Source organism: Microtus ochrogaster, chromosome 6 (assembly GCF_000317375.1).
Source record: "Microtus ochrogaster isolate Prairie Vole_2 chromosome 6, MicOch1.0, whole genome shotgun sequence".
Classification (NCBI taxonomy): domain Eukaryota; kingdom Metazoa; phylum Chordata; class Mammalia; order Rodentia; family Cricetidae; genus Microtus; species Microtus ochrogaster.
The window spans coordinates 6,898,216-6,923,347 of record NC_022013.1 but is presented as its reverse complement, the minus strand read 5'-3'; the positions used below and the strand labels follow the sequence as shown (position 1 = coordinate 6,923,347).

Here is a 25,132-nt window from a genome sequence, read left to right as displayed (position 1 = left end):
TATATATAATTTAAATAATCTGGAATGAGTTGTGGTGGAAATCAATTGATGGAGGAAAAACAACTTGAAATCATTAAGGAGAGAAAAAGGATATCCAATGACTTAAAGATAATTTTAAACCCATTATTTCTAAGGAACATTTTATAAAATGGCTGAGAAACAATTAAGAAGATGTTCAACATCCTCAGCTATCAGGCAAACACAAATCAAAATGACTGACTCTGAGATTCTATCTTACACCTGTCAGAATGACTAAGATCAAACACATGACAGCTCATGTGGGAGAAAATATGGAGCAAGGGGAACTCATCCATGGCTGGTGGGCATGCAAACTTTTACAGCCACTTTGGATATCAGTATGGTGTTCATCAGAAAACTGGGAATCAACATACAATAAGACCTAGCCGTGTCACTCTTGGCTTAAAGGATGCGCAATTGTACCACAAAGACACTTGCTCAACTATGTTTGAAGCAGCTTTTGTTGTAATAAACAGAACCTGGAAACTAGATGTCCATCTGATGAGCAATGGATTAAAAAAATGTGATAATACTTACACAATGGAGTATTACATACCTGTTAAAAACAGAGACACCAGGAAATTTGAAGGTAAATGGATGAAACTAGAAAAAAAAATCTTCCTAAGTTAGGCAACCTAGACATACAACAATGGTATTTCCCCACTCATAGTGGGGTATTAACTGTAAAAATAAAGGATAACCATGCTACAATACACAGACCCAGAGAGACTATGTAATAAGAATATGTAAGAGAGAATATGGTGGGGGGGATACCCAGATCTCTCTGGAAAAGGGAAATAGAAGAGATTTCATGAGTGGAGTGAGGGCAGGTGGGGATGAGAACATGAGCAATCAGGTTAGGAGGGCATGGAGGGAGAGACTCTTAAAAGGGTACCTTTTGGGGTCAGGCAGAAGCCTGACTCAGAGAGTCTCACAGGAATCTACAGGGAGGAATTTAGTTTAAACTCTTAACAATAGTGGATAAGAAACCTGATATGGCCATCTCCTGTGACCAGATTAGGCTTGGCCCAACTGTCATCAGAGAGGCACCATCAAGCAACTGATGGAGGCAGATGGAGAGGCACACAGCCAAACATTAGGCAGAGTTGGGGAATCCTGTGGAGGAGAAGGAAAGAGAAGCAGAAGAACAAGAGAGGGTCAAACACACCACGGGAAACCTCACATGATCAACTAACCTGGAATCATAGGGCCTCGCCAAGACTGAACTAACAACCAGTGAGCCTGCATGATGCTGACCTAGGCCCTCTGCATATATGTTATAGTTGGGTAGCTTGATCCTCCTATGGGACTCTTAATAGTGAGAACATAGGCTGTCTCTGACTCTTTTAATGGAGTTTGGAACCCTACTCCTCATAGTGGGTCACCTTGCCCAGCATTAATATATGGGGAGATGGTTAGTTTTATTGAAACTGGTATGCCTTGTTTTATTGATACTCATAGGAAACTGCTCTTTTTTAGATAGAGACAGAAGAGAAGAAGATTGGGATGAGTGAGGGGAGAGGAACTGGGAAGGGATGGTGGGAAAGAAAGCCTCAGCATGAATGTAAAGTAAGTAAATAGATAAATCAGCATAAAATGTATTGTAATAAAACAATTAAAATTAATAAAAATTGATATTTTAAGGAGTTAGCAAACTTTTCCCAACTGTGCATTCATCACTTCTGTCTGGTGGAAATAGATTCACACAATAAGGGAAGTACTTAAAATAGAGCGTTCTACTTGAAAACAGAACTTGGATCCTCAATGTGCAATTTTAAATGCTTCCCTATATACTTGATTGGAATCACCTATGAGAAATCCTTATGGACCTTTCGGGGAGGTGTTTCCAGAGAAGTTTAACTAAGAATTTCATACTGTCCAGCAATATAAGTAGAACAATCCCATCTAATGGGAGCCCAGACTGAATAAAATGGCAAAAAGAGTAAACATGCCTTTTCCCTTTGCTTCCTGAGTCATTGAGTTGTGAGACCACAGCCACTTGCTGCCACCACAAACAAGAACTGGTCCAGCTTCCACTGCCTTCCTCACTATAAAAGACTGCATCCCCTGAAACCCAGGCCCTAAAATCTTGTCTTGAATTTTATTTCCTCAGATTCTATAGTTTGATGTGAAATGTCCCACATAGGCTCACGTACATGAACATTTGGTCCCCAGTGGGTGGCACTGTTTGCAGAGATTATAGAATCTTTGCTAGAGGAATTGCATTGCTGGGGGTGAGCTGTGGGGATGTGTGCATGCTACAGTGGACGTGTGGATGCCAGAGCACAACACTGTAGAGTTGTTGCTCTCTTTTCATCTTTAGTTGCATTCTGAGGCACAAACTCAGGCTACAAGGGTTGCATGACAAGTAACCTTCTCTCTGGGCCGTCTTACCCACTCGTTCTCTTGATCCTTTTCTCTCATGAAGCACAAAGAGAGGCATCCCCTGAAGTCTCCTTAGCCATGTAGCACTTAAATCCATCAATGAGGAATTATTTTCAACTGTCTTCAATCTCACTCATACTTCATTCATCAAGGATGCCTATGTGTGTACAGGTGAGTGCCTGTTCACACATACGCATCTCCATACTTGTTTGTACAGGTGGATGGGTATATATTTGTGCATAGGCAAAAGACCAACCTATAGGTGCTAATCCCTTAAGAACTGTCTACCTAAGTTTTTATTGTCCTTGGACTCACCAAGCAGGCTAGATTAGTTGGCCAGTGATCTCTGGAATCCTTCTGTCTCTGCTTCCCCAGTGCTGAAATTACAACTGTTCACTATCATGTTTGACATTTATATGTGGGTTCTGGAAATCATACTCTCTTGGGACCTTAGTTTACAAGACAAGCATGATTCTGAGTTATTCTGTAGGCTCTCATAGGACGATGAAAGTCATATAACAGAAGAAGGCACTGAAAATAAAGGAAAGATAGTGGCCACAGGACCTTTGTCCTAGGGTTTCTGTCTATGCTTTGGGATCATTCTGCCCCATAAAAGTATTTTATGACTTTATAAAATTGCCAACAACTCTGGCTTTCCTCGCTCTTGAAAGGTGTTTTCAAGTATAAACCATGTGACCTCTCACTGGAATTTATATTTGGTATAGCTATACAATACATGATAATTCAATAAATTTGTATATTTTTCCTCTAGTAATTTGGCAATGATCAGTAAGTTATTCACGCATAATCATTAAATTTTCAAAGGGGAAGTCTAACCTTCCTTTCAAGTAGAAAAGTGCTCTGTCTGTATCTGTACGTGCAAAACCTACCACTGTTCCCTCAACTTGGAATGCCTTCTTCTGTGTATGTTGTGACTCCTGCTCACCACTGAGACCTATGCTACTTTGTGAGAATTGCACAGAAAAGGTTCTATCTATACTGCTGTGCCTGCTACTTTGAGCAACACTACAAACATGCCAGATATGTTATTGGAAAGGTTTCCTACATCTCTATCCCACTATTTTCTATGTACGTATGCACATATATGTGTGCAGTTGCCTGTGGAGGCAAGAAGACATCAGATTCACTGGATCTGGAGTTACAGGCAGTTGAGAGTCACCAACATGGGTGGTGAGAAATGAACTCTCATCCTCTGAAAGCACAGTTCGTGCTCTTAACTACTAAGCCATCTCTCTAGACCATCTATACCTTTGAAGGAAGTTACACTCCTTTGTTCATCTTCCTGAAAATAGGTGAATGCTGACACCCAAAATAGAAATTTAGTAAATATATGTTTAGTCAAAACTAGAAAGGAAAACTGCAAATATCCATATACATTTCAAAGAGGAAAACTGTCTGTTCTTTTGCTTCCTTTCCTTATAATAATCCAAGCTATAACTTCTGCTTTAGTATTGGTATAGACACGTTTACAAAATTATCCTGACTTTTGAGATGCCTCTGCCAATGTTTCTAACCAAAGGGTGCTATCAGTTTTTTTGATCCTATTTTCACTTTAACGAGGCTGCAAATACTCCAAGCTGGAGGGAATGCTCTCTAATCTTTTCTTGGGAAATATAGTGAAATGTGAATTTCTAAAATTCTAGGCAGGATTGCCATTGCTATGCAATCTATTCTTTGAAAATCATTTCCGTAGATGCTAGAATTCAAACAACTTTAGGTTAGTATAGCTAGTTTTAAGTAGCTGATAAAATTAATGAAAATAGCAGGTTTAGCACAAAAAGTAATATTGCCACATTAAGATAGTTCTTCAATACATTCCAGAAGACTGTCAACTTTTACTTAAATATTTAATTTTTCTTTATTCCTATGTGCCTGGAAGTGCACATGGCTCTGTGTGTACAGGTGCCTTGGACCTGGTGTTAGAGGTGGTTGTTAGCTGGACAGATTGGACACACGGACTTTGGTTCTGTGCAGAAGTAGTAAGAGCTCTTAAACACTAACCCATTTTTTAAGCCCATCAAATATTATTTTAAAAATAGTTTAAAAGAAGATGGGACATAGCTAAGTTGGCAAAGTGTTTATCTTTGGCATATCACTACCTGAGTCTGATACATTAAACACATGGGGAAGAAAAAAAGAAAAGAGCCAGGCACGGTGATGTGTTTGTAATACTAGTCCTGGGAGGCAGAGAAAAACAGATTTCTGGGCTCACTGGCTAGCCAATCTAGCCTGCTCAGTAAGATCCATGCCAGTTAAATGACTCATCTCCACAAAATCCTATGTGTGGAAACTGCGTGTTCTTTCTTATATGAGGTTGCTCCCTGTGAGGGCTGTAATATTTCTTGATTTCCTTGAACAAATATAACTCAAATTACTGTTGGAATTTGAATACTGCCCCAAATCATCCACAGAGAATGAAGAGTAAGTTCTATACAATGAGGTGTTTGAAATATTTATCATGCATAACTTATTGAAAGAAGATAATAGAAATTTAAAACAAATACTAAAACTTTTGCTGTAACCCACGTATGCTGCTACAAGCCTTCATGTATCTAATATCTCAGAGTTTCTCAAGTCCTAGGGATTTCTCAAAGGTTCCAGAGGCTGCCAAGAATCAGAGTGGAGGCCCCATGGTAAATTCCAGATAGCATACCTGTCCAAGCTTGACTTATATTCTCAGTCATTCTGTCTGTCTATCTCTCTCCATCCCTCCCTCTTCAGCCCTCTCTTCTTCCCCATTTCCCCTCTCTTCCCTATCTCTTCTTCACCATCTCTCCCTTCTTCTTCTTCCCTCCTTTCTCTCTTCCTTTCCCTTTCTTCCAAGCTCCCTTTCTCTCTTTCTCCCTCACTCCCCCTCCCTACTTCTCATTTATTGAAGCTGTCATGATAGAAATCCAATGGTCTATTGAATTAAGGGAAAACTTCAATAATGATTGCTGACATTATTCAAACATAAGGGCTAAATACAAGTTAAATTCAAATCATTAATGTTTTCCAACTATATCACATGGCTTAGAATATATTTGGGTTGAGGATGCATTATAATATGCAAATTTTTAATTTCTAAATTGTTTTCAAATTGAGATTTTTATGGTTCTAATCTAAAACTTTGCATGACAAATATACTTTTTTCACTTGAATTATTATAGAGTATCTGTTTCTGGTTCTAAAATATTAAAGTCAGTTATATTGTTGACAATAATAAACTCATTTGTACAATTTCAAAATAAACAACAAGAAGTATATATTAAAAGAGAGAAACCAACTTTGATTCATGTATTTTTCCTGAATAATCATTATTTTGAGGAAGAAACACAAATTGATTTTTTACTTTTAATTTCTGTTAGAGATTCGGAGTCTTATTCATCCAGGGAAATCACTAAAATCATAATATTTGGAACATGGCTGATGGTTCAATAGGTAAAAGTGTTCGCCATCAAGCTTATGATCTGTTTATTAGTCTAAATATATTTATAAATCTGAAATAAAATGAAAAAGAAATGAAAAATGAAATAGAGAAATCCTTCAAGGAACCAATACTGTAGTAGCAATATGGAAGGTATTTGTGGTTGAAGTTAGGACCAGTTTCCTTGGAGAAAAGGGAAGTAAACAACACAAGGGAAATCGTAGATGCTCTCAGAAGATGGCAGCTCGTGGAAAGGGATAAGATAGAGATGACACAGTTTGGTGGACATAAAAGGCTGAGAAGGAAAGACCCATCTGAAAGCTTTGCAAGTACTCTGGGGAAAACTAATTTAAAAATTCTGTTCTTCGTACAAATGGATGGAAATAGAAAACACTATCCTGAGTGAGGTAAGCCAGACCCAAAAAGAGGAACATGGGATGTACTCACTCATATTTGGTTTCTAGCCATAATTAAAGGACAGTGAGCTTATAATTCGCAATCCTAGAGAAGCTAAATAAGAAGGTGAATCCAAAGACAAACATATAGGCATCCCCCTGAATATTAACCTTCATCAGGCGATGAAAGGAGACAGAAACAGAGACCCAAACTGGAGCACAGGACAGAAATCTCAAGGTCCAAATCGGGAGCAGAAGGAGGGGGAGCACGAGCAAGGAACTCAGGACCGCGAGGGGTACACCCACATTTTGAGACAATGGGGATGTTCTTTCGGGAATTCACCAAGGCCAGCTGGCCTGAGTCTGAAAAAGCATGGGATAAAACCGGACTTGCTGAACATAGCGGACAATGAGGACTACTGAGAACTCAAGAACAATGGCAATGGGTTTTTGATCCTACTGCACGTGCTGGCTTTGGGGGGGCCTGGGCGGTTTGGATGCTCAACTCACTAAACCTGGATGTAGGTGGGCGGTCCTTGGACTTCCCACAGGTCAGGGAACCCTGATGGCTCTTCAAGCTGATGAGGGAGAGGGACTTAATCAGGGGAGGGGGAGGGAAATGGGAGGTGGTGGCGGGGAGGAGGCAGAAATCCTCAATAAATAAATAAATTAGAAAAAAAAAATCTGTTCTTAAACATTAAGGAAATGAATCATTATCCTCTCAATCTTGTAGGTGATGATATTATCACATAAAATTTGAGTACATGGTACCAGGGGGACCAAACTGAAAACTTTAACCAGTCTCTGGAACCTAGATGCTTCCTTTCAGACTGGCTCATTTACTCCATCTATCTGAGAGATGTGCAGGTTTACAATGTGACAGAGCTATAATGATACTGTTCAGTAGCATGCACTGACCTCCACAAGGTCTCACTCATATCTGTAAATAAATTCTCAATCCTTACACTATAACAGGAACTTGGGGCAACTTAAACCTGAGGAACACATCATAAAAACACACTATTTTATCATACCATGGAGTTACAAAAAAACGAAGTAAAGAATTCACACTACTCTAAATGGTTGAAATCAAGTAAACCTGATAACTCCAAGGAGAGACAAGTGCACGTGTAAATAACAAACTGGTACATTTTGTTGGGCAAATGGCATATCAACAGAGAAAAGATGTGTGCAAAGGGTCTGCTTTAAAATGCTATTTCTAAAGACATGGCAGTGACATATTAATGACCTAGGTATACAGCTCTTGTAATGAGTGTTCCACCTCATTAAACTGACATGGGTATTGATAGCACCACGCTCATGGCTAGGTGTTAGAGATTAGAAATGGGGAAGGAGATCAGTTTTAAAAGATTTATTAATGGCCTTCGTGTCCAGTAAAAGCAATGAGAAAAGAGAGGTATCTTTTATCAATTCCCCACCCTCTTTGATAAGGAGAAGCAGAAGTTACTCTGAAAGTTTTCCTACACACTAAATTGTTTTCTTAAACCAGTGCACAGCTGAGCTGGTAGGTTACATCAAAGCTTTCTGAAGATATGGAGATGTCATGGCAAAGTCTTAGGACTCAAGTTGGATGGGAAGAGCTCCTCTTATAAGTTATTTATGAAGATATATGGCTCAGTAACAAAAGTTACTTCTTAGAAGAATGAAGACCTGAACTTGGATGGCAAGCACCTATGTAAAACTGAATTTGTCTGTACTTGCTTGTAATTACAATGCAGGAGAATGCCTGGGTCTTGGTGACCAGCCAGTCTACCTGAATTAGCAAGCCCCAAGTTCAGTGAGAGACCTTGTCTCATAAAATGGAGACCGATTAAAGAAGATGCCTTCTGTTAACTTCTGACTTCAGTGTGCAAGTTCACACACATTCTCACGGACCCACATACATATAGTGACACAAATGAGTATACACACAAAAATAATACAAATAAATGAATGAATAAATAAACAATAATTTTGTTAAAGCATCACCATCACAGAATTACCCAATATATTCTCATGTGCTAGTGAGGACTGAGAAATCCATCCTTCCCATCACAGTCTTATTTAAAGTTAGAAAACTTCAATTGGAAAAAAATGCCTCAGTTCAGGCTGCAGGGCTAGCCCATCAGTTAAGATGGTGAACTGTTTTGTGAAGGACTCAAGGTTTGTTCCCAGGACCCACATCTTTAAATTTTCATTAATTTATTTTTATTATCCAATGATAATGGCAGAAAATTATGGACTTCATTATTATTTTTGTATATTTCTATAATATATTGTGATTATATTCACACACATCATCCTCCCAGCCATGAGTTTCCAAGGTAGTTCCCCTCCTTTTCTCAGATAGCCCTCCTTCTATTTCATGCATCTTGGAAAGCACTTAAGTCCTGTGGTGTTGCATCCACTGTTCATGACAGACTGCATAAAAAGATTCTCGACTTTGTTTAGCACATCTCCAAAAACAATGCTATTTCTTTTTTTTAAAGGATGGAATTATTCATTTATTTTCTCTTTTTAAGTTAAGTACTTTTACTTATTCTTTGGGAATTCCAAGCATGCACACAATGTAACTCTTCCCTTCCCACTAGAGATTATTTTAGCTCACAGTTCCAGAGAGTATCATCCACGGTTACATGGACTAAGCATCTAGGTAGAGCACCAAGGCAGTGGGAATGTGTGGCAGAAATTCTTTTCCATTTCTTGATGCACAATAATATAATTAAAATTTTCATTAAAAAAACATGCCTGCAATGGACATTCTACAAAGGCTTATTAAAGAACTTCAGTGATTCTGGAAAGGGTTCAAGGCCACAGTTCCAAGGCCAAGTGATCTTGGTATATCTTTAGCTCCCTAAAAAGCCATTTATTGCCCACCTTTGTATGTAACATAAGATTCTAAGACTAGAGGGTAAATCGTTTGGAATGCATGAATAAACCCTTAAGTACTCCCAATTCAAAAGCTAATATTCTTCTTAAAAAGCATCAGAGACCTGTAGTGTAGGTGTATCTATTCATTCCTTTCCCGGCTTCCCAGACCCAAATAATCACACAGAAGCTATATTAATTGCAACACTGCTTGCCTAATCTCTTAGACTTCTTACATCTTAAATTAACCCATTTCTTTTTTTTTGTTGTTGTTGTTGTTGAATAATAGTTTATTGTATAGATATACCACATTTTCTTTATCCATTCTTCAGTCTTGGGCATCTAGGTTGTTTCCAGGTTCTGGAAATTATGAATAATGATTCCATGAACATAGTTGAGTACATTTTCTTTGGATATAGTTGAACATCTTTTGTGTATATGTCCAAGAATGGTATAGGTGAATCTTGAGGTATATTGATTCCCAATTTTCTTCTTCTTATTATTATTATTTATTTATTTATTTATTAAAGATTTCTGTCTCTTCCCTGCCACCGCTTCCCATATCCCTCCCCCTCCCCCAATCAGCTCCCCCTCTATCATCAGCCAGAAGAGCAGACCAGGTTCCCTGCCCTGTGGGGAGTCCAAGGACCCCCCACCTCCTTCCAGGTCTAGTAAGGTGAACATCCAAACAGCCTAGGCTCCCACAAAGCCATTACGTGCAGTAGGATCAAGTAGGATCAAAGTTCCTGTTAAATTGCTTTTGTTCCAGCTATTGAATCGAACTCATATTATGACCTTTCATGACACATGATTCATAAGATAATGGAAATCATTCATAAACATACATATACTTTCTATCTTAACACTTAATTAGAAAAGTTCTCAACAAAACTCTGGCAAAATGAAAATGAAAGATTATATAAGATGATAACATAATGAAAATATCCTATGTTGGACTTCCCACACTCCCTAAAATGATCAATATTCATTGGGGAAAATGCTAGCTAACATTTAAGTCATGAAAATACATTCAGGTCTCTAGAGGTGTCATATCATGAGGGCTCATTTAAAAAAATAGTCTTGGGAACTGGAGAGGTGACTTTTGGCTACTCCATATGTTGCTCTTGAAGACCAAAAATATGTTCCCAAATGCCCACCGCATGAATGAAATTCAACAATTTGTAAATCAGCTCCAGGGACTCTAATGCTACTAGCTTAGGGCATATATATACCCACACACACACACACACACACACACACACACATACACACACACACATACAGAGAGAGAGAGAGAGAGAGAGAGAGAGAGAGAGAGAGAGAGTTTAAAATAATGATAGTATTGGAATTTAAGACCATTAACTTATTTTATATCATTTAACAAACCCTTTGAATGTAAAGAAAACTTGGAGGGAAATCTTTGAGTGATCCCAAAGAACTACAAAACAGTAATAATGTTGATGGTTGCCACCATACTTCTCTTTCAACAGAGACAATGTGAATGTAGAATGAACAGATCTGCTTCAAACTGCGGCTTCATCATATAGCCTCTTGGGCTATTTCATCCAGATTTGGATAATTCTAAAATAAAGAAAACTGCATCTATATCATATATTATGCCAGCAAACACTGTACACAGAGAGAATAAAAGTGACCTCCAGGGAGGAAGTGAGGGTCCCCTAGACATTCCAGTACTGAGCACAAATATCCTGAATTCTGGTGTCTTTCTTAGCTCCAACTCCACACTCAGTTTTAAAAGTTTGTTCTATGTTCATTGTATTTCAGAATTCTGTGTAAGTTGGGCAAAGATACACGTTTGCTACATTATATTGCAAGTACTTAATGCTATACCTCAAGGTAATTTTCTCTTCCTGACATTTACCTTTCTCTTAATATTCTGGTCCTTGAGCTTCTATTTGATCACAAGTACTATGCTCATTAAGAGAGAATATACGGACTTAAATTTCCATTCTGTTACCTACCATTACTGTGGCCTTGACCACATTCCTCTTTTGCTTTAAATTGCAGTTCTTTGTTTATAAAATGATCACGTTTGTACTCGAACTCAGAGAATTTTACACATTATCTATGACAAATTAAATATTCAAGAAGCAGTGCCTGGGCACCAGGGAGGTCCCCAAAGCATAACTTTAGTTGTCAGAAGCATAATAATGACCCAATGAAGGCAGATAGTGCCCCTTTCTTTTTATACATTCTCACAGTACCATGCAAATACTAACAGTGTTTCCTTTTTAACTGCAAGCACACAGGTACTCTAGGCAGAAAGGAAAGAGAATGGATTTGCTAGAACTGTCCTGTGGGCACTTCTTTGAACATACATGAAAGAAAACCACTGTGAATATGATAGAATATTCCACATGACTAAATGCTTGGCTTTAAATGATTAAACAAGAGAGCAGGTCAGCCACTGAATGGTAAACAGTATTGTATCAAGTTATTTTTCCAGCTAACAATCTCAGAAGGTGCTTGCTAATCTAATATAAACTTGAGATCTGAAATATTTGGCTCTGCATTATGCAGCGGTCTTGATGGGCCATTGAAATTTACTAAATGGCCTGATTAAGTAAAATCAGCACTTTAGAGATATATACATTCACACATAGAAAGAAAAAAAACATGAGCCTCTGAAGTCATGGTGATGTCCATGTCTGAGCTGGTGCTGAGGGCAATGTGTGGGTCAGTATCCAAAGCCCCTAGGATGAAAGAAGAGGTTTTGAAAAGACAAAAGCATAAAGTGCTTCTATGTTTGCTTTTTTCTCTTTTTTAATTGATTGGGTCAGGGAAGTTTCCTTGTAGGGAAATGCTGCAGTGGTGTGAGAAGAATATAGAGGGACCGGAAGTTGAGTGGGATTGGGGTGCATGATGTGAAATTCTCAAAGAATCAATAAAGAATAATGTTATAAAATAGAATAATATGGAACTCCTTCCTACACATGAAGAATTAAAAATTATGACCAACTGCAAAGACTTTCTCTTAAAAACTGAATAAATTATTAGATTTTCTCAAAATCATTTAAATATAGTCAAACAGAAGCATTCTAATAATAGTTCCAACAATTCCAGAAATTGCCTTATCATTATCTTCCTTCCCCCTGTGTTTCTATAAGCTGGTAGAACTTTAAGTTATAGGTAGTAACATCATCAGCATAGGTCATAGTACATAGATTCACATGAGACTTTATCCCTTCTCCCACCTGTCCACTCCAGCTCTGGGCAAAGAAGACCTTGCTTCTAACCAGAGATTGTTATTGCCTGTGGATCATGTAGAGTTAAAAGAATCCTCGCTGGGTCTCCATTTACTCTTTTAAATAGTACCCTTATTTCCTAAAGGCTTTTCAAAGAACTACAAATAAATAGCATACATGGGTATATTCTAAAAGTACATAATTGCATGTACATTCTGATACACTGTGAACATATAGGAAGATATTTGCCACCAGAACCTCCCACTTTAATTTGGCAGCAATAGAGCTAACAGTCATCAGCAAAACTTCAGCTTTGCTTCAAATCTGTAATTTAATCAAAGTAGCAACATGGGGATCAGATCAGGTAAAATAACCATGTGCTGATCCAAATTCTTAAACATATTCACTGTTTCTATTTCCAACTTATAGCATGTTTCTTACAGCCAGCCTTACACAGTATGGTAATTGCTGTGGATGTGTTCATACATCCTTGTTCTTTAAGAATGCTCTTTTTCACTCTCTGAGCACATCTGTCCTTTATACCCATTCTCAAATCTATTCCTTTGACAAACGCTGTGCTAAATGTTCTTATTCTTCTAATATAGCCTACTAGTTCTGAGATATGTTTGTGAAACTATCCTCCAAATTTCTCACTTAACCTCTGTGCGCTTGCTTTGGATCACTAGGGTTCATGTAGTTTCTTTTCTCTTATTATGAATGTATGTTTGTGCATAGGTGTGCAAGAATGCAGGTTCCTATGGAAACAAGAAAAGAGTACTGTATCCCTAGGAACTAGAGTCACAAGTGGTTATGAGCCGCGTGACATGGATGCTGGAAACTGAATGAAGTTTCTCTGCAAAAACAAACACCGAGTGCTCTTACCTCTTCAACCATCTCTTCAGTTCTTATGTTCATGCAGCTTTTATGGTCTCTAAGAATCCTCATTATGTTGTATTTCTATTGATATTATCAGTGATACACAGATATGTGATTCATGATCATTAGTAGATATGTGAAGACATTAGTAAATAAAAAGAGTCGGAGAGAATAGGAAAATATGTCCAGTGGTCCACACTATAATGGGCAGAGAGTGTGAAGAGTGCAATGAGGTATATTGTAAATTTAGGGGGAAATAAAGCTCATCAGACCTCATCATAGCTTGAATTAAACAGTTCCTGCAATTCTGCATGTATTTCTACTTACCACCCTGCTTGCCTTTCTGACTAGTAATTTCATTTTATAATGCCTGAGCCATATGAAAAGATATGGTGCATGACTTGAAAAGAATATATTCACAGATTTATTAAGTGAAGGGAGAATATTTATTTCTATGTAGATACTTGAATAAAGAAAATGTTTTGGCTGTGCACCATTGATGACATGCTGGATAAATAGAAATAACCGGCAGATATGTACTTAGATCGGTATATAAAAAGATAGATAGAAATAGAGACATTTGGCTCAACACATCTGGAACTATACAGTAATAATAGGGAAACCCAGTTACTGCACCAATAATGTGAAGACCAACATACTTGTGCAGGATGGCACAAGACTTTATGGGCATGATTTACTTCACTGAAACCCTTTCTATGTCAACAGAGTTGAACTGGGTACACAGCTACAACTCAGCAAGTTCTCTATCTAAACACTCCCATGCCAACCCTGTTTAAGTAAGTGCAGTTTTATATTTATTTCTTTCATTATCAAAATACAATGTTCTATTTCAGCAAACCCAAGGAAGGAAATTTCACCTCGAAGTCACACAAAGATGTATTTGCTTCCTGAATTTTTTGTTTTAAATCTGAATGTGAACAGTGTATTTTATGAGTAAATTCTTTCCTGTTCTCTCTCGGTGTGTAGTATAAACATTGTTATTTTAAGATACACTGGATTCTTGGAAATATTCACTTTAAGAGAAATATTTAGATTTGAATTTCAAACAAAAGTTTGACTCTCTGCAGCTAAGAAGGAAGATGACTCGGGTGTGAGATGCTGTAGTAGACGATTGTATTTCTAGCAGTTTAAGCTAAAATTTAACAAATAATAAAGCAGTAAAACTCTTCTAGTCATTTGAGAGGTGTAAATGTGCTAAGTAGTACACTTTTGCGAGCCCTTTGATGCTTTTGCTAATAACTTGTCTACTTTCCTTAGTGAAGTACTTTGCCATGCATTACTCGAAGGAGGAATGTAAGACATGAAAACATTTCACTAGATCCCTAACCTGATTTTCAACTTTCTGAGCTTTGCTTCAGCAACTGAGGGTGAGATCATTTCCCTAAGTCTCCAGGTATGTTAAAGAAGGCAGAGCATGATGAATTGGAGACAGAAAGAAGGCATTGGCTCTCCCTGGAGCACAAGCTAGTTACAAACAGTTGCAAGCTGCCTGGTGTGGGTGTTACAAGAATTCTAGGAACTGTTAGCTACCGAGTCAGCTCTTCAGCCTTGAAACTTTATTATTTCTTTTTACTTGAATTTATTGAGCTCTACATTTTTTTTGCTCCCCTCCTTTACTCTCCTCTCCCCTTCAACCCTCATTCATGGTCCCCATGCTCCTGATTTACTCAGGAGATCTTGTCTTTTTCTACTTCCCATGTAGATTAGAACCATGTATGTCTCTCTTAGGAGCATCATTGTTGTCTAAGTTTTCTGGGATTGTGAATTGTAGGCTGATTTTCTTTGCTTTATGTCTAAAAACCACTTATGAATGAGTTCATATGATATTTGTTTTGGGGGTCTAAGTTACCTCACTCAGTATGATGTTTTCTAGATTTATCCATTTGCCTGCAAATTTAAAGATGTCATCATTTTTTCACTATTGGATATATACCAAAGGATGCTCAATTGTACCACAAGGACATGTGTTCAAGTATGTTTATAACAGCATTGTTTATCATAGCCAGAACTGGAAACAACCTAAATGCCACTCAACCAATGAATAGATAAGGAAATTGTGGTGGTACATTTACACAGAAGAGTACTACACAGCAGAAACTTTATTTCTAATTCCCTCTTTTATACCTCTGAGAGGATCCATGGCCCTCATACCAACAGTTCACCTTCTGTCAATTTTTTAAAACTTTTACTATACTTAACATGTCTATTTGTGGGTGCCTGCATGTCATGGCACATGTGTGGAGGTCAAAGGACAAGCTATAAGAGTCAGATCTCTCCTTCCACCATGTGGATCCTGGAGATTGAACTCAGATTATCAGGCTTGGTGGCAAGCATCTTCACCTACCCTGCCATCTTGTCAGTCCTTGGCTCTTATGCTTACATTCATCTCTAACTGTTTTTGAGAATAAACAAGTCTCATGAATAAAATAAAAATTATTCTTTGACTAGGTGAATCTACTTACATTAGTCATTGCATTTTAGTAACTCCCTGTTGGTTAAAAAGGAATGACATAGTTATTGAAAATGTGACAAGCATGGACAAAAATGAAAAAAATAAATAAAAGCAGCAACTCACGCTATCAGAACTGGATTTAATATCAACCATATTCTGTCCTTGTGTTTTCATAAATAGATATGTGCATGTATGGAACAAAATTGTGAGGAGTGCGCATGTAATTGTGTAGAATGCAATTTTTATTTAATATTTTATTGTAAGCTTCTATCTAATGTCATGTCTTTTCCAAGTGATTATTTTAACTGTCTAACAGGTAAATAGTTGCAAAGTTACTTAGCCCAATGTGTAAGTTTGCCTGTGTACTATTTTTGTCTTTATAAATTACCCTTCATAAAACCCAAGCCATCTTCAAAGACATCAAGATTTAAACACACTTCTACCCTACTTGAATGTCAGCATATATGATGATTTTATACATTACAGTGAGGTGGAACTGGAGGTGAAATTGTGGATGGATGTGGTCATTATACTTTGTAAATATGTGTTAAATTCTTAAAGAATAGATAAAGTATTATAAAAATTCTTAAACTTAAACTTGTGAATAAAAGTAAAAGAATGTTTAAAAAGATAAAAGCAGAGGTCAAAGATAAGAAAATTGAAGTGAGCACTCAGTGAGGTTAAACAGAAGACAGTAACGCCCTACAGCTTCTATAACTCTACCAAGTTATGGTGACAAACAAGAGTCTGAGCCTGGTAAAGTCATTTAACATAGACAAACAACAGCAGCATAAATATATTTGCTTGCTTTTCCCAATGCTGTGCTCTCTAATCATAGTAAATAATATTGGAGCTCCTTAGATTAATGCCCCTCATTTTTCAGAAAAGTGATAACCATGACTTTTTCATCGTGGGAGAGAAATGGCAAAGGAGATTTATCAAGAACTATCAAAGCTCCAGAACATCTCTAGAGACAGGACTGCAGGCCCTTCCCATTAAAATATCTGTGGGGCTACAGCCTTTCCAGATATAAAAACTTCTGTACCAGAGAAATTGGGCATAGTGATTAAGCACATAATTCCTGTACCTGGGAGGCTAAGACAGGAAGTATAATACCATGAGTTTAAATCCAACCTGTGCTACAGAGTGCATTAGTACTGGAGAATTATGTTTGTGTGTGTGTGTGTGTGTGTGTGTGTGTGTGTGTGTGTGTGCATTTCATGGGGGAGTGTTCTAGTTTCTTCTGTTGTGTTAAACATGTAACTGAAAGAAACCTAGGAGAGGAGAGGTGCTGTGGGACAATGGTTTTATTCTGTAAACATTTGTTTCTTGTACTTGTTTAATAAAATGCTAATTGGCTGGTAGCCAGGCAGAAAGTATACGAGTGACTATGCAGGGAGTAGAGGCAGTGCAGTGAGAACAGGAGAATTCTGGGAAGAGGATTCTGCAGTCTGTAGTCATGACCCAGCCACCGAAGAAGGAAGATATAATTGCCTCGCCGAATAAGGTACCGAGTCACCTGGCTAACATAGACAAGAATAATGGGCTAATATAAGTTATACAAATTAATTAATAAGAACCAGAGATACTGAGACAATCAGTTTATAATTAATGTAGACCTCTGTGTAATTTCCTTGGGACTTAATGACTGCAGAAACCAGGTAGTATAGAAACCTCAGTCAACAGAAAGGGTTTATTTGGCTTAAGTTCCTAGGTCAGTGAGAATTCACGACAGGCGCTCAAGATAGGAATCCAAAGGAAAAGGCAGATTGCTTTTCTGTGAAGCATTTCTTCTCCAGGGAACTCACACACAGCCAGGAAGAACAAACAGAAACTAGAGAGGATGCTGCTTGGTAGCCTGCCCACAGGCTCCTAGCTAGCTTTCTTATCCAATCCAGGATGACCTCTGAGGAATATTGCCACCCACCATGGGCTGGACCCTCCAACATAAATTAACATTCAACACAATGCTCCACAGACATGCCCATAAGTCATTCTGCTCTGGTCAAGGCCTCAGTTGAGACATCCCTTCTTGGGTGACTCTAGCTCTGTCAAGTTGACAACTAAGCTAACTAAGAGAGATGCTCCTTATGACTGACTGTGAAGAGTGGCTGTCATGGATATCAGCTGTTTGTACAGCATGCAACTTAGGCTAGCAGATTTAGGAAAGGACCCCAGATAGTGAAAAGAATGTGGGTGAGGGCCCAGACTCCAGGGGTGTTGGACGTGAAAAGCACCTTAGCATTTACTTTCAGGAGGTTAGATGTGTGTATGATGGCTGACTGCTGGGAGATTGGGGATTTCTGAAGCTGTGAGAGATGAGGTTAAGTTTTCTTTATTATTAGTTTCAAATCTTATGTTCACAGAAACATTCCTTGAAGAAAACTGGAAACAAAGAAAGAGAAACAATGATAATCTACACAAGCCATTGCCATGCAACAGCATAGGCTCCTAAGCTGTGCGCTGTGTGGAAGTCACTGTGGTACATGAAAATTCCTGAAAATAACGTGTCATCTCACACTTTGAAATATGTACAAGGCTGCCGAACCGATGAGGTCTTCGCGGACTGTAAAGAGGTTAGAATATCGTAGGTTCGGGAGCCTAGTTACATTTCGTCTTTGGTTACCTTCAGCACCCCTGTTAGTAGCCACTTCTGTTTACCTATGTGTCTGACATAACATCCTTACAACTAAGAAAGAAAACCTTTTGAAATGCATTGATTTAAGGAACCCTAGATCTCAGCAACCCAAAGACTAAGAACATCATCAGACAGCAGCTGAGGCCTCCCGGTCAGAGTTCCCGCGTTCTGCTGTGACCTGCCTTTTACTCTCTCCTCCAATACATTTTCAAAGTACCTCTTTTTGTTTATAACTTTCTTCATTCTCTTACTTAACCAAACCATTACCACATTGGAATGTGGAATTTAGATGATGTAAATTTGTTTTTTTCAGGCCCTGGTCAATCATATTTGGGTCCAGAATAAATTATCTCATATTAATTTTTACATTGACAGTGTTGTTCACTTTCTAATAAATACATCATTAAAGTAAAAAATGCGCAATTTTACTGACTGTATATGTACATGAATGTACCTGGTGAATTTAGGACATTATCATAACACTCATGAATGGAGCAAAAGCTCTGTATATGTGACCTTGTCATGGGTATGGTCTGTGTGTTAGAAAAGAGAACGTTCTTTCAGAGAGAAATGGCAAAGCAGATAGCAATCTCTACACCTGATGGCTGAAATCTGCTCTGCTGTAGTGAATACCTGTGCAGCATCAACCGGTCAACATTTCACCCCACAAGTAGTAGGAGTTCACAAAGCTGCAGTCCCAACCCTAGCTGAGGACCTGTGAATAGCTGATTGCTGATGGGCTAGGAAAGTCAGTTTTCTGTGAGTCTGTGGCTCTTGGTAAATAGACAACACTCTAGTCGATGACTACACACCCATGAACATATGAGCAGCCATAACTGCACTTGGTAGGTTAAAAGCAACATCTACAAAAAGGACCCAAAGTTGGAGGGGTTCAGAGACAGTGGCAGGCTCTTGTGGTAGCCAGGGGAAAAGTGGGGTGAATTAAATCAAAAATACATTGAATACATGTACAAAATTTTCAAAGAATAAACTTAGCATATTGCAAAATAAAACAAGACAGGCTTTCTTTTGTCCTTCTATCTGGAAAATTTTCTAGATTCAACCTCATGTTTCTGGGTGAATTTAGTGTCACAGGCTGTTACACGCAGCATGTGTGATGTCATCTATTAACGGCTGTACAGAGAAGGCATTCACTATTAGATTCACAGGAATTCAAACTGATTACCAAACAAAGGTGCAGAGATTAACAATTTCAAAAGCAGATAGATTTCCAGGCTTCAAGGAGATGCAAGTAGGAAGATGTTATAAATATGGAAATCTTAAGGACAAAAGAAAACTTTGGGCAAGCCAGTTGTTTAGCTGACCGTGAACTGGCACCCTCCCAAGGCTGACACCCTCATACACATCACTGGAGAACCAGCATAGACAATGACAACACACATGTAACTCTCCTTCTCTTGACCGATAATGCATTAAGTGTTCATAGGATGACCTCCAAGAATTAAATGAAGCTTCAAAATGAGTTGGGCTTGAATTCATTCAGGTGACTTTTATGCTAAGAAAACCATAAAAGTGAAAAGAAAGTCCATCTTTCACTTTCAGATATAATTGTTCACAAGGAGTTCAAGGTTACCCCCTCTATGAAGGTGGCTCCCACTCAATTATTTTGGGTATGTTTGGAATATATAAATAAAGTAAGTGTCTAGTGACTGCTAGCAAGAAGAGTAAGTTTAAACAAAGCACAGATCCACCCACTGTTACTGCCCTGCTAAGAAGGAATCCTTCAGGGAGATGAGCTACAAACACCAGTGAGAGTCAGAGGGGGTAGTGCTCAATGGGCACAAATAATATGCATTGCACCAATGTATATAACTTTCTAAGAAAAATTATTTTTAAAGGAATAAGAGTATTCTACAGAGGTATTTGTATCCCTCCATTTGACTATCAGATTTTTAAAACAGTGGATCCCAAAAGTAATTGGAGTTTCCTCGAGAACTTCATGGAAGGAGAAGTAAAAGACCGAGGCCTGGTGCCACAGAGAACTGTCTCAAAGGAAAGAGATTCCATACAGTTCTTACAATCTTGCGGGGGACACTGGCACTCAGACAAGGAGAAAAGAGCAATAAGTTAAAATAAAACCTCAATTTGTACTGTTAGCTACAAATACACCTCTTGCTGTTTATTTAAGCCTAATCCTGACATGAGGACCCTAAAGATAACTGGAGAAGGGGTGCAGTTCCAAAGTTCTTTGTTCTTCCCAATGTGATCACACCGAATAATTGCTTTTCTTTTTGGCTATCCTGAGTTTGTTAAATCAGATTGTTAAGGCTAAGTAGCTGAACGGGGCTTATGCGGAAATATCAGGACCCAGGCTTTGATCCTAGTAACTCAAGGAAGACAACCACTCTGAAAACAGTCATTGTCTTTCAGCTACGGATAATATGGCAACATCTTCAGTGGTATTTACACAGACTGCCTGCATATTCCAATTTCAAGGATTACTTTGATAGCAAATCCTTGTATAGACACTATTTCTCTAATGGATTAGGCCGTCATAGCTGTGGTTTAGCCATGCAGATTTGCCCCCATGTACCATCTCATGATCAAATTAATCCAAGATGGTTAAGGAAATGGCTAAAAAATGTAATTAACCCCTAATACATGACTTTCAAATCTTGAGCTGTGTAAAAGCAATATTTGTATCCTAATCTTTGTGTATTTCAGCCTAGCCTGCAGTTCTTTGCTAGGATGTCTGTTTCCTTAGGTGTTATGTGTCAACTGTACACAAAAGAGAAATGCATGTTTAAACATTACAAGCTAGTCTGAGAAGGGGATTAAAAGCCATGATTTTTTTTTTCTTCCATTTATAGTCTGACAATAGCAATATCTACAGTTTGGTTCAAAATCACAGTCAATAAAGAGAAGGATGAGTCATCATTTAAAATCTAATAATTTACAGTGTTCCTAATGTTTAAAGAACTCTGGAACCATCCCTATTATCACTTCCTTTGATGAAAGCATGTGTTGACAATTATGAGAACAACTAACTGTGATCACATCCCGGGGATGACGATCAAGGGTAAACCCATGCATCAGGATAGCCCTTGATAATAATGAATTTTACTAGCCATATTTAAATTAAAAATATATTCATTTGTGATAAAACTATAACAGGTAAGCCATCATAGAGAAAAGACAAAATTCTGTAGATAGCTGGTCTCAAATTTATGAACAATTACAAAGGAAAATGCAAAAATATATTAAGAAAATCCCTTCATTGTAGTCTCTCTATATAATACAAATGCTATGTCACAGAGTCATAGTCCAGCTAATATTAACTAATATATGTTCAGGGAAAATGGCAGTAGCTATCAATTAAAGATATTCATTCATTTTTTTTTAAAAAGATACATTCCTGTTCTAGTTTCTTTTGAAGAATTTTCTTGATGTCAGAAAAGCAAGTTTGATTTGACCCTTGCCCTCATGAGTTACAATAACTTCTTTTAATAGTGTCTAGAAATTAATGGTTAGTATCTTATTATTAAGACTTTATCATAAAATGATAGCATGCAAAAAACATCATATTGTAAAGCAAAATTAATCAAGCCCAAAGTCTATATACATCTCAATGAAAATATTTCTCAACACTTAGAATAGCCATTCTGAGGATTTGTTAAAACATTCAAGAAGAAATAGATCATTAGAAGATCATCACTATCTGAAAAATGGCAAAATTTTGTCCTATCATACAAATGATACATATTTTCATGCAAATGATATATTATTTTCATACAAGTGAATATAAATGAAGTATTACATCGAAAGAAAGTGAATGTCAACAATTAACTCTTTCCCCTTGAGACGTTTAGCATGCACAGTCAGACAAATTACAGCCACACAAAGAAGACTTGCAGTTGTCTTCACAAATATATTTTTCCTGATTAATTTAGCTATTAACTCTTCTTATTAGCATCCATTAAGACAAACAAATGCTTAAGTAACCACTCACTGGTTTTATTTTATTTTCTTATTTTAATACAACTTTGATTTCAGAGAAGTTGAAGCAGTTTCATTTTTAGGGCAGACAGAAGGACAAAGTACAGTAGAGACACTACAGTCAGTTTTAGATGCGGAAGACAGCTGTAGAGGTAGTGATGCATTGTTGAGATCCTGGTTCTCTCTAGGATGAGCCTGAATTCTCACCCGGTTAGATAACACATTTGTGAATCTCAAAAAATTACAGCAGTACACTTACTTCAAGCGTCATGTTTTTTCAGTTAAAGAGAATTCAAAACCAACAATATACCTGAAAAGGTTTTCACCTACCATTGATCCACCGAGCTTCTGGATTATGAAGTCCGAATCCTTTCCCCAAAAGCTCCTCTAGTGACAATCTTGTTTCTGAAGAATTTGTTAACTCATCTGAAAAGAAAAGACATCCAAAGTCAGGAACTTATATTATTGTTTTTCTTACAAGAATTAGATTTACAATTTAAAATACTTTGCTTCAAAATGTACATTAACCAGACATCAATCTGAAGTGAGCATTTGAAATAGATTTTGACACTCAAAGGTTGTTTCTTGACGCTTTGGTTTGTTTTGCAAGAAAGAGTATTATGAAATGGAGACTGGACTTTCATTCCTGACTATCTTGCCTCAATCTCCAACACGTTAACATGCTAGGAGTGCATTACCACACCTGGTCTCAAATTTTTAAATAAATCATAGAGTTTTATTATGCAATTATTTTAGTTGATACCAATTTAGTGGATCTGTCCCAAGGTATACACTGACACGCAGATGCCAAGAACAAGGAAGAACTACCGTTTTTGCACTCTTCAGCAAGACCCACATCTGTGCCTTTGATTATAAGCTATTCCTCACTTTTTACACTATTGAACAGAAAATTTAGCCTTTTGTAAAAAGCTAAATATGAGAAGGTGGGGGCACATCGCAGACAAGAGAGAACTTTTGAATCTAAGGCAATTTAAATAAACAGAATGAATGCAAAATTGTACCACACAATTAGCACCTAGCAAGAGCTAAGCAAATCATATTCTTGAATGCGAAGTTCAAAGAGTAAAGAGCTAACAAAGGAAATAAGTATTGCACATTAACCCCTAGAAGAGGAGCATGATTTGATTTTCTGTTTATATTCCAAAGCCCAGAAATGGAAGACTATGGCTTGAATTAAAAAGTTGTGTTTGTAACACCCCTTTACATTCATGGATCTATACAAAACAATTTGTCACTTTTTTGCAAAATAACAGAATTGTTTATTTGTGAATGAGCGAATTCTTCTCGGTGACCTTTTAGCTATGACCTTCCCGCTGACTGAAAACTAAATGTCAAAGATATGTACTAATCTCACTCGATTTTATCTTTGAAAAGTTCAGCATTTACTGTACCAAGAGCTGGCTGTGGCTTCTCTGCAGTAATGTAGGGCGGTCACTCATTTCAAATACAGTCCACTGCATCCATTAACTAACACCATGCTGCCAAGATAACTTCTTAAAAATGTGAGAAGTATCTGATTTCTGCTTTAGCACCAGACATGACTATATGCAGATGTAAAAAGCATATAGTAGAAAAAGATATACACCTGATTGTTTACTGAGGAATCAGAAAGGTCAAAATTTGAACTATCTTGGGGATAGAGAGAACACTCAGCAGTTAAGAGCCTTTACTGCTTTTCCGAAAGTTCAGTTTAGTTCTTAGCACCCACATAGGAGAGCTCAGGGCTTCCTGTAATTCTAGGGCCAGAGTATCTGGTGACCTCTCCTCACTGCTATGAGCACTTGTACACATGTGATATGCACTCATAAACATATACAAATTAAAATTACTCTAAAAACATTGAACTTTCTTAATTCTAACAAAAGGTTTCAAATAACAAATGCCCCTGGAAGCAGGAGACCTGTCTATTCAGAGGATCTTACATTTACAAAACAAAGCCTGTGACAGAGAGGAGTAAGGATGCAGGATGCTGAGGAGCTTTAGACAAACCTACAGATTATCTTGCCCAAGATGCCAAAGAAGGCCTCAGGAGCAAATTGATGGTCCTGTCTACAAGAAATTAAACCCTTCAGATACTCTCAAAGTCAGTTTGGAGTTTTCTAAAAAACCCAACACAGTTTATCTTCTGCATCACTGGAAGTTGGAACCAGGGACACTCACATCACAGGTAAGTACTCAACCTCTGAGCAAGTTTTACATGTTTTGTTTATTATTTCTTTTAGGATGCTGAATATATGCACATGAATAGACACATGTACACACATGTGCAACAGTATTTACGTATGACCTTGCAGCGAAAGTATACAACACTAAACAATCTTATGTATAAATAATTATTCAAATACTCAAAACAAGTGTTTGTAATCCTCAAGCATGTCCTCTTCTTTAAATATATTGTTATTTCTATTTATGTGTGAGTGTACACCTGTGTCCAGGTGTCCACAGGGCCAAAAGAGAGTATTTGACCAGCTCTAGTTGGAGTTACAAGTGGTTGCTGAGAGTGGAATTTGGGTCTCCTGGAAAATCAGCAAGCACTCTTAACTACTGAGCCATCTTTCAAGGCTTTTCAAACATTACAGAACACATCATACTGGAATCCTCTCAGCTAGGAATCCTTATCTCTCTTTATCTACACACACACACACACACACACACACACACACACACACACACACTGCATCCGAAAGCTTGTTAAAGTTTTCAGTACTGATGCTTGGGATAACTTACTCTTCTCATATTTTCTTACATTTGGAATATTCCATTTTTGATTGCTTGTAGAAATAGGAGCGTAGGGCTGCGTCCCGGCACCCGGCCGCCCACATGGCTAGCTCTACCCGAAATAATTACACGGACACTGTGTTCATTTAA

General features: G+C 37.7%; 1 protein-coding gene across 3 annotated transcripts in view; it reads right to left on the bottom strand.

The window, feature by feature from the left end:
* Dpp10 (dipeptidyl peptidase like 10) overlaps positions 1-25,132 on the bottom strand; it is a 1,582,239-nt gene that overhangs the window by 548,201 nt on the left and 1,008,906 nt on the right. For all 3 annotated transcript variants that reach the window (XM_005348249.3, XM_005348248.3, XM_026779943.1), the window contains exon 3: positions 22,574-22,669. In XM_005348249.3, the coding sequence (XP_005348306.1) occupies positions 22,574-22,669 (96 nt within the window). The remainder of the gene's footprint in view (positions 1-22,573; positions 22,670-25,132) is intronic.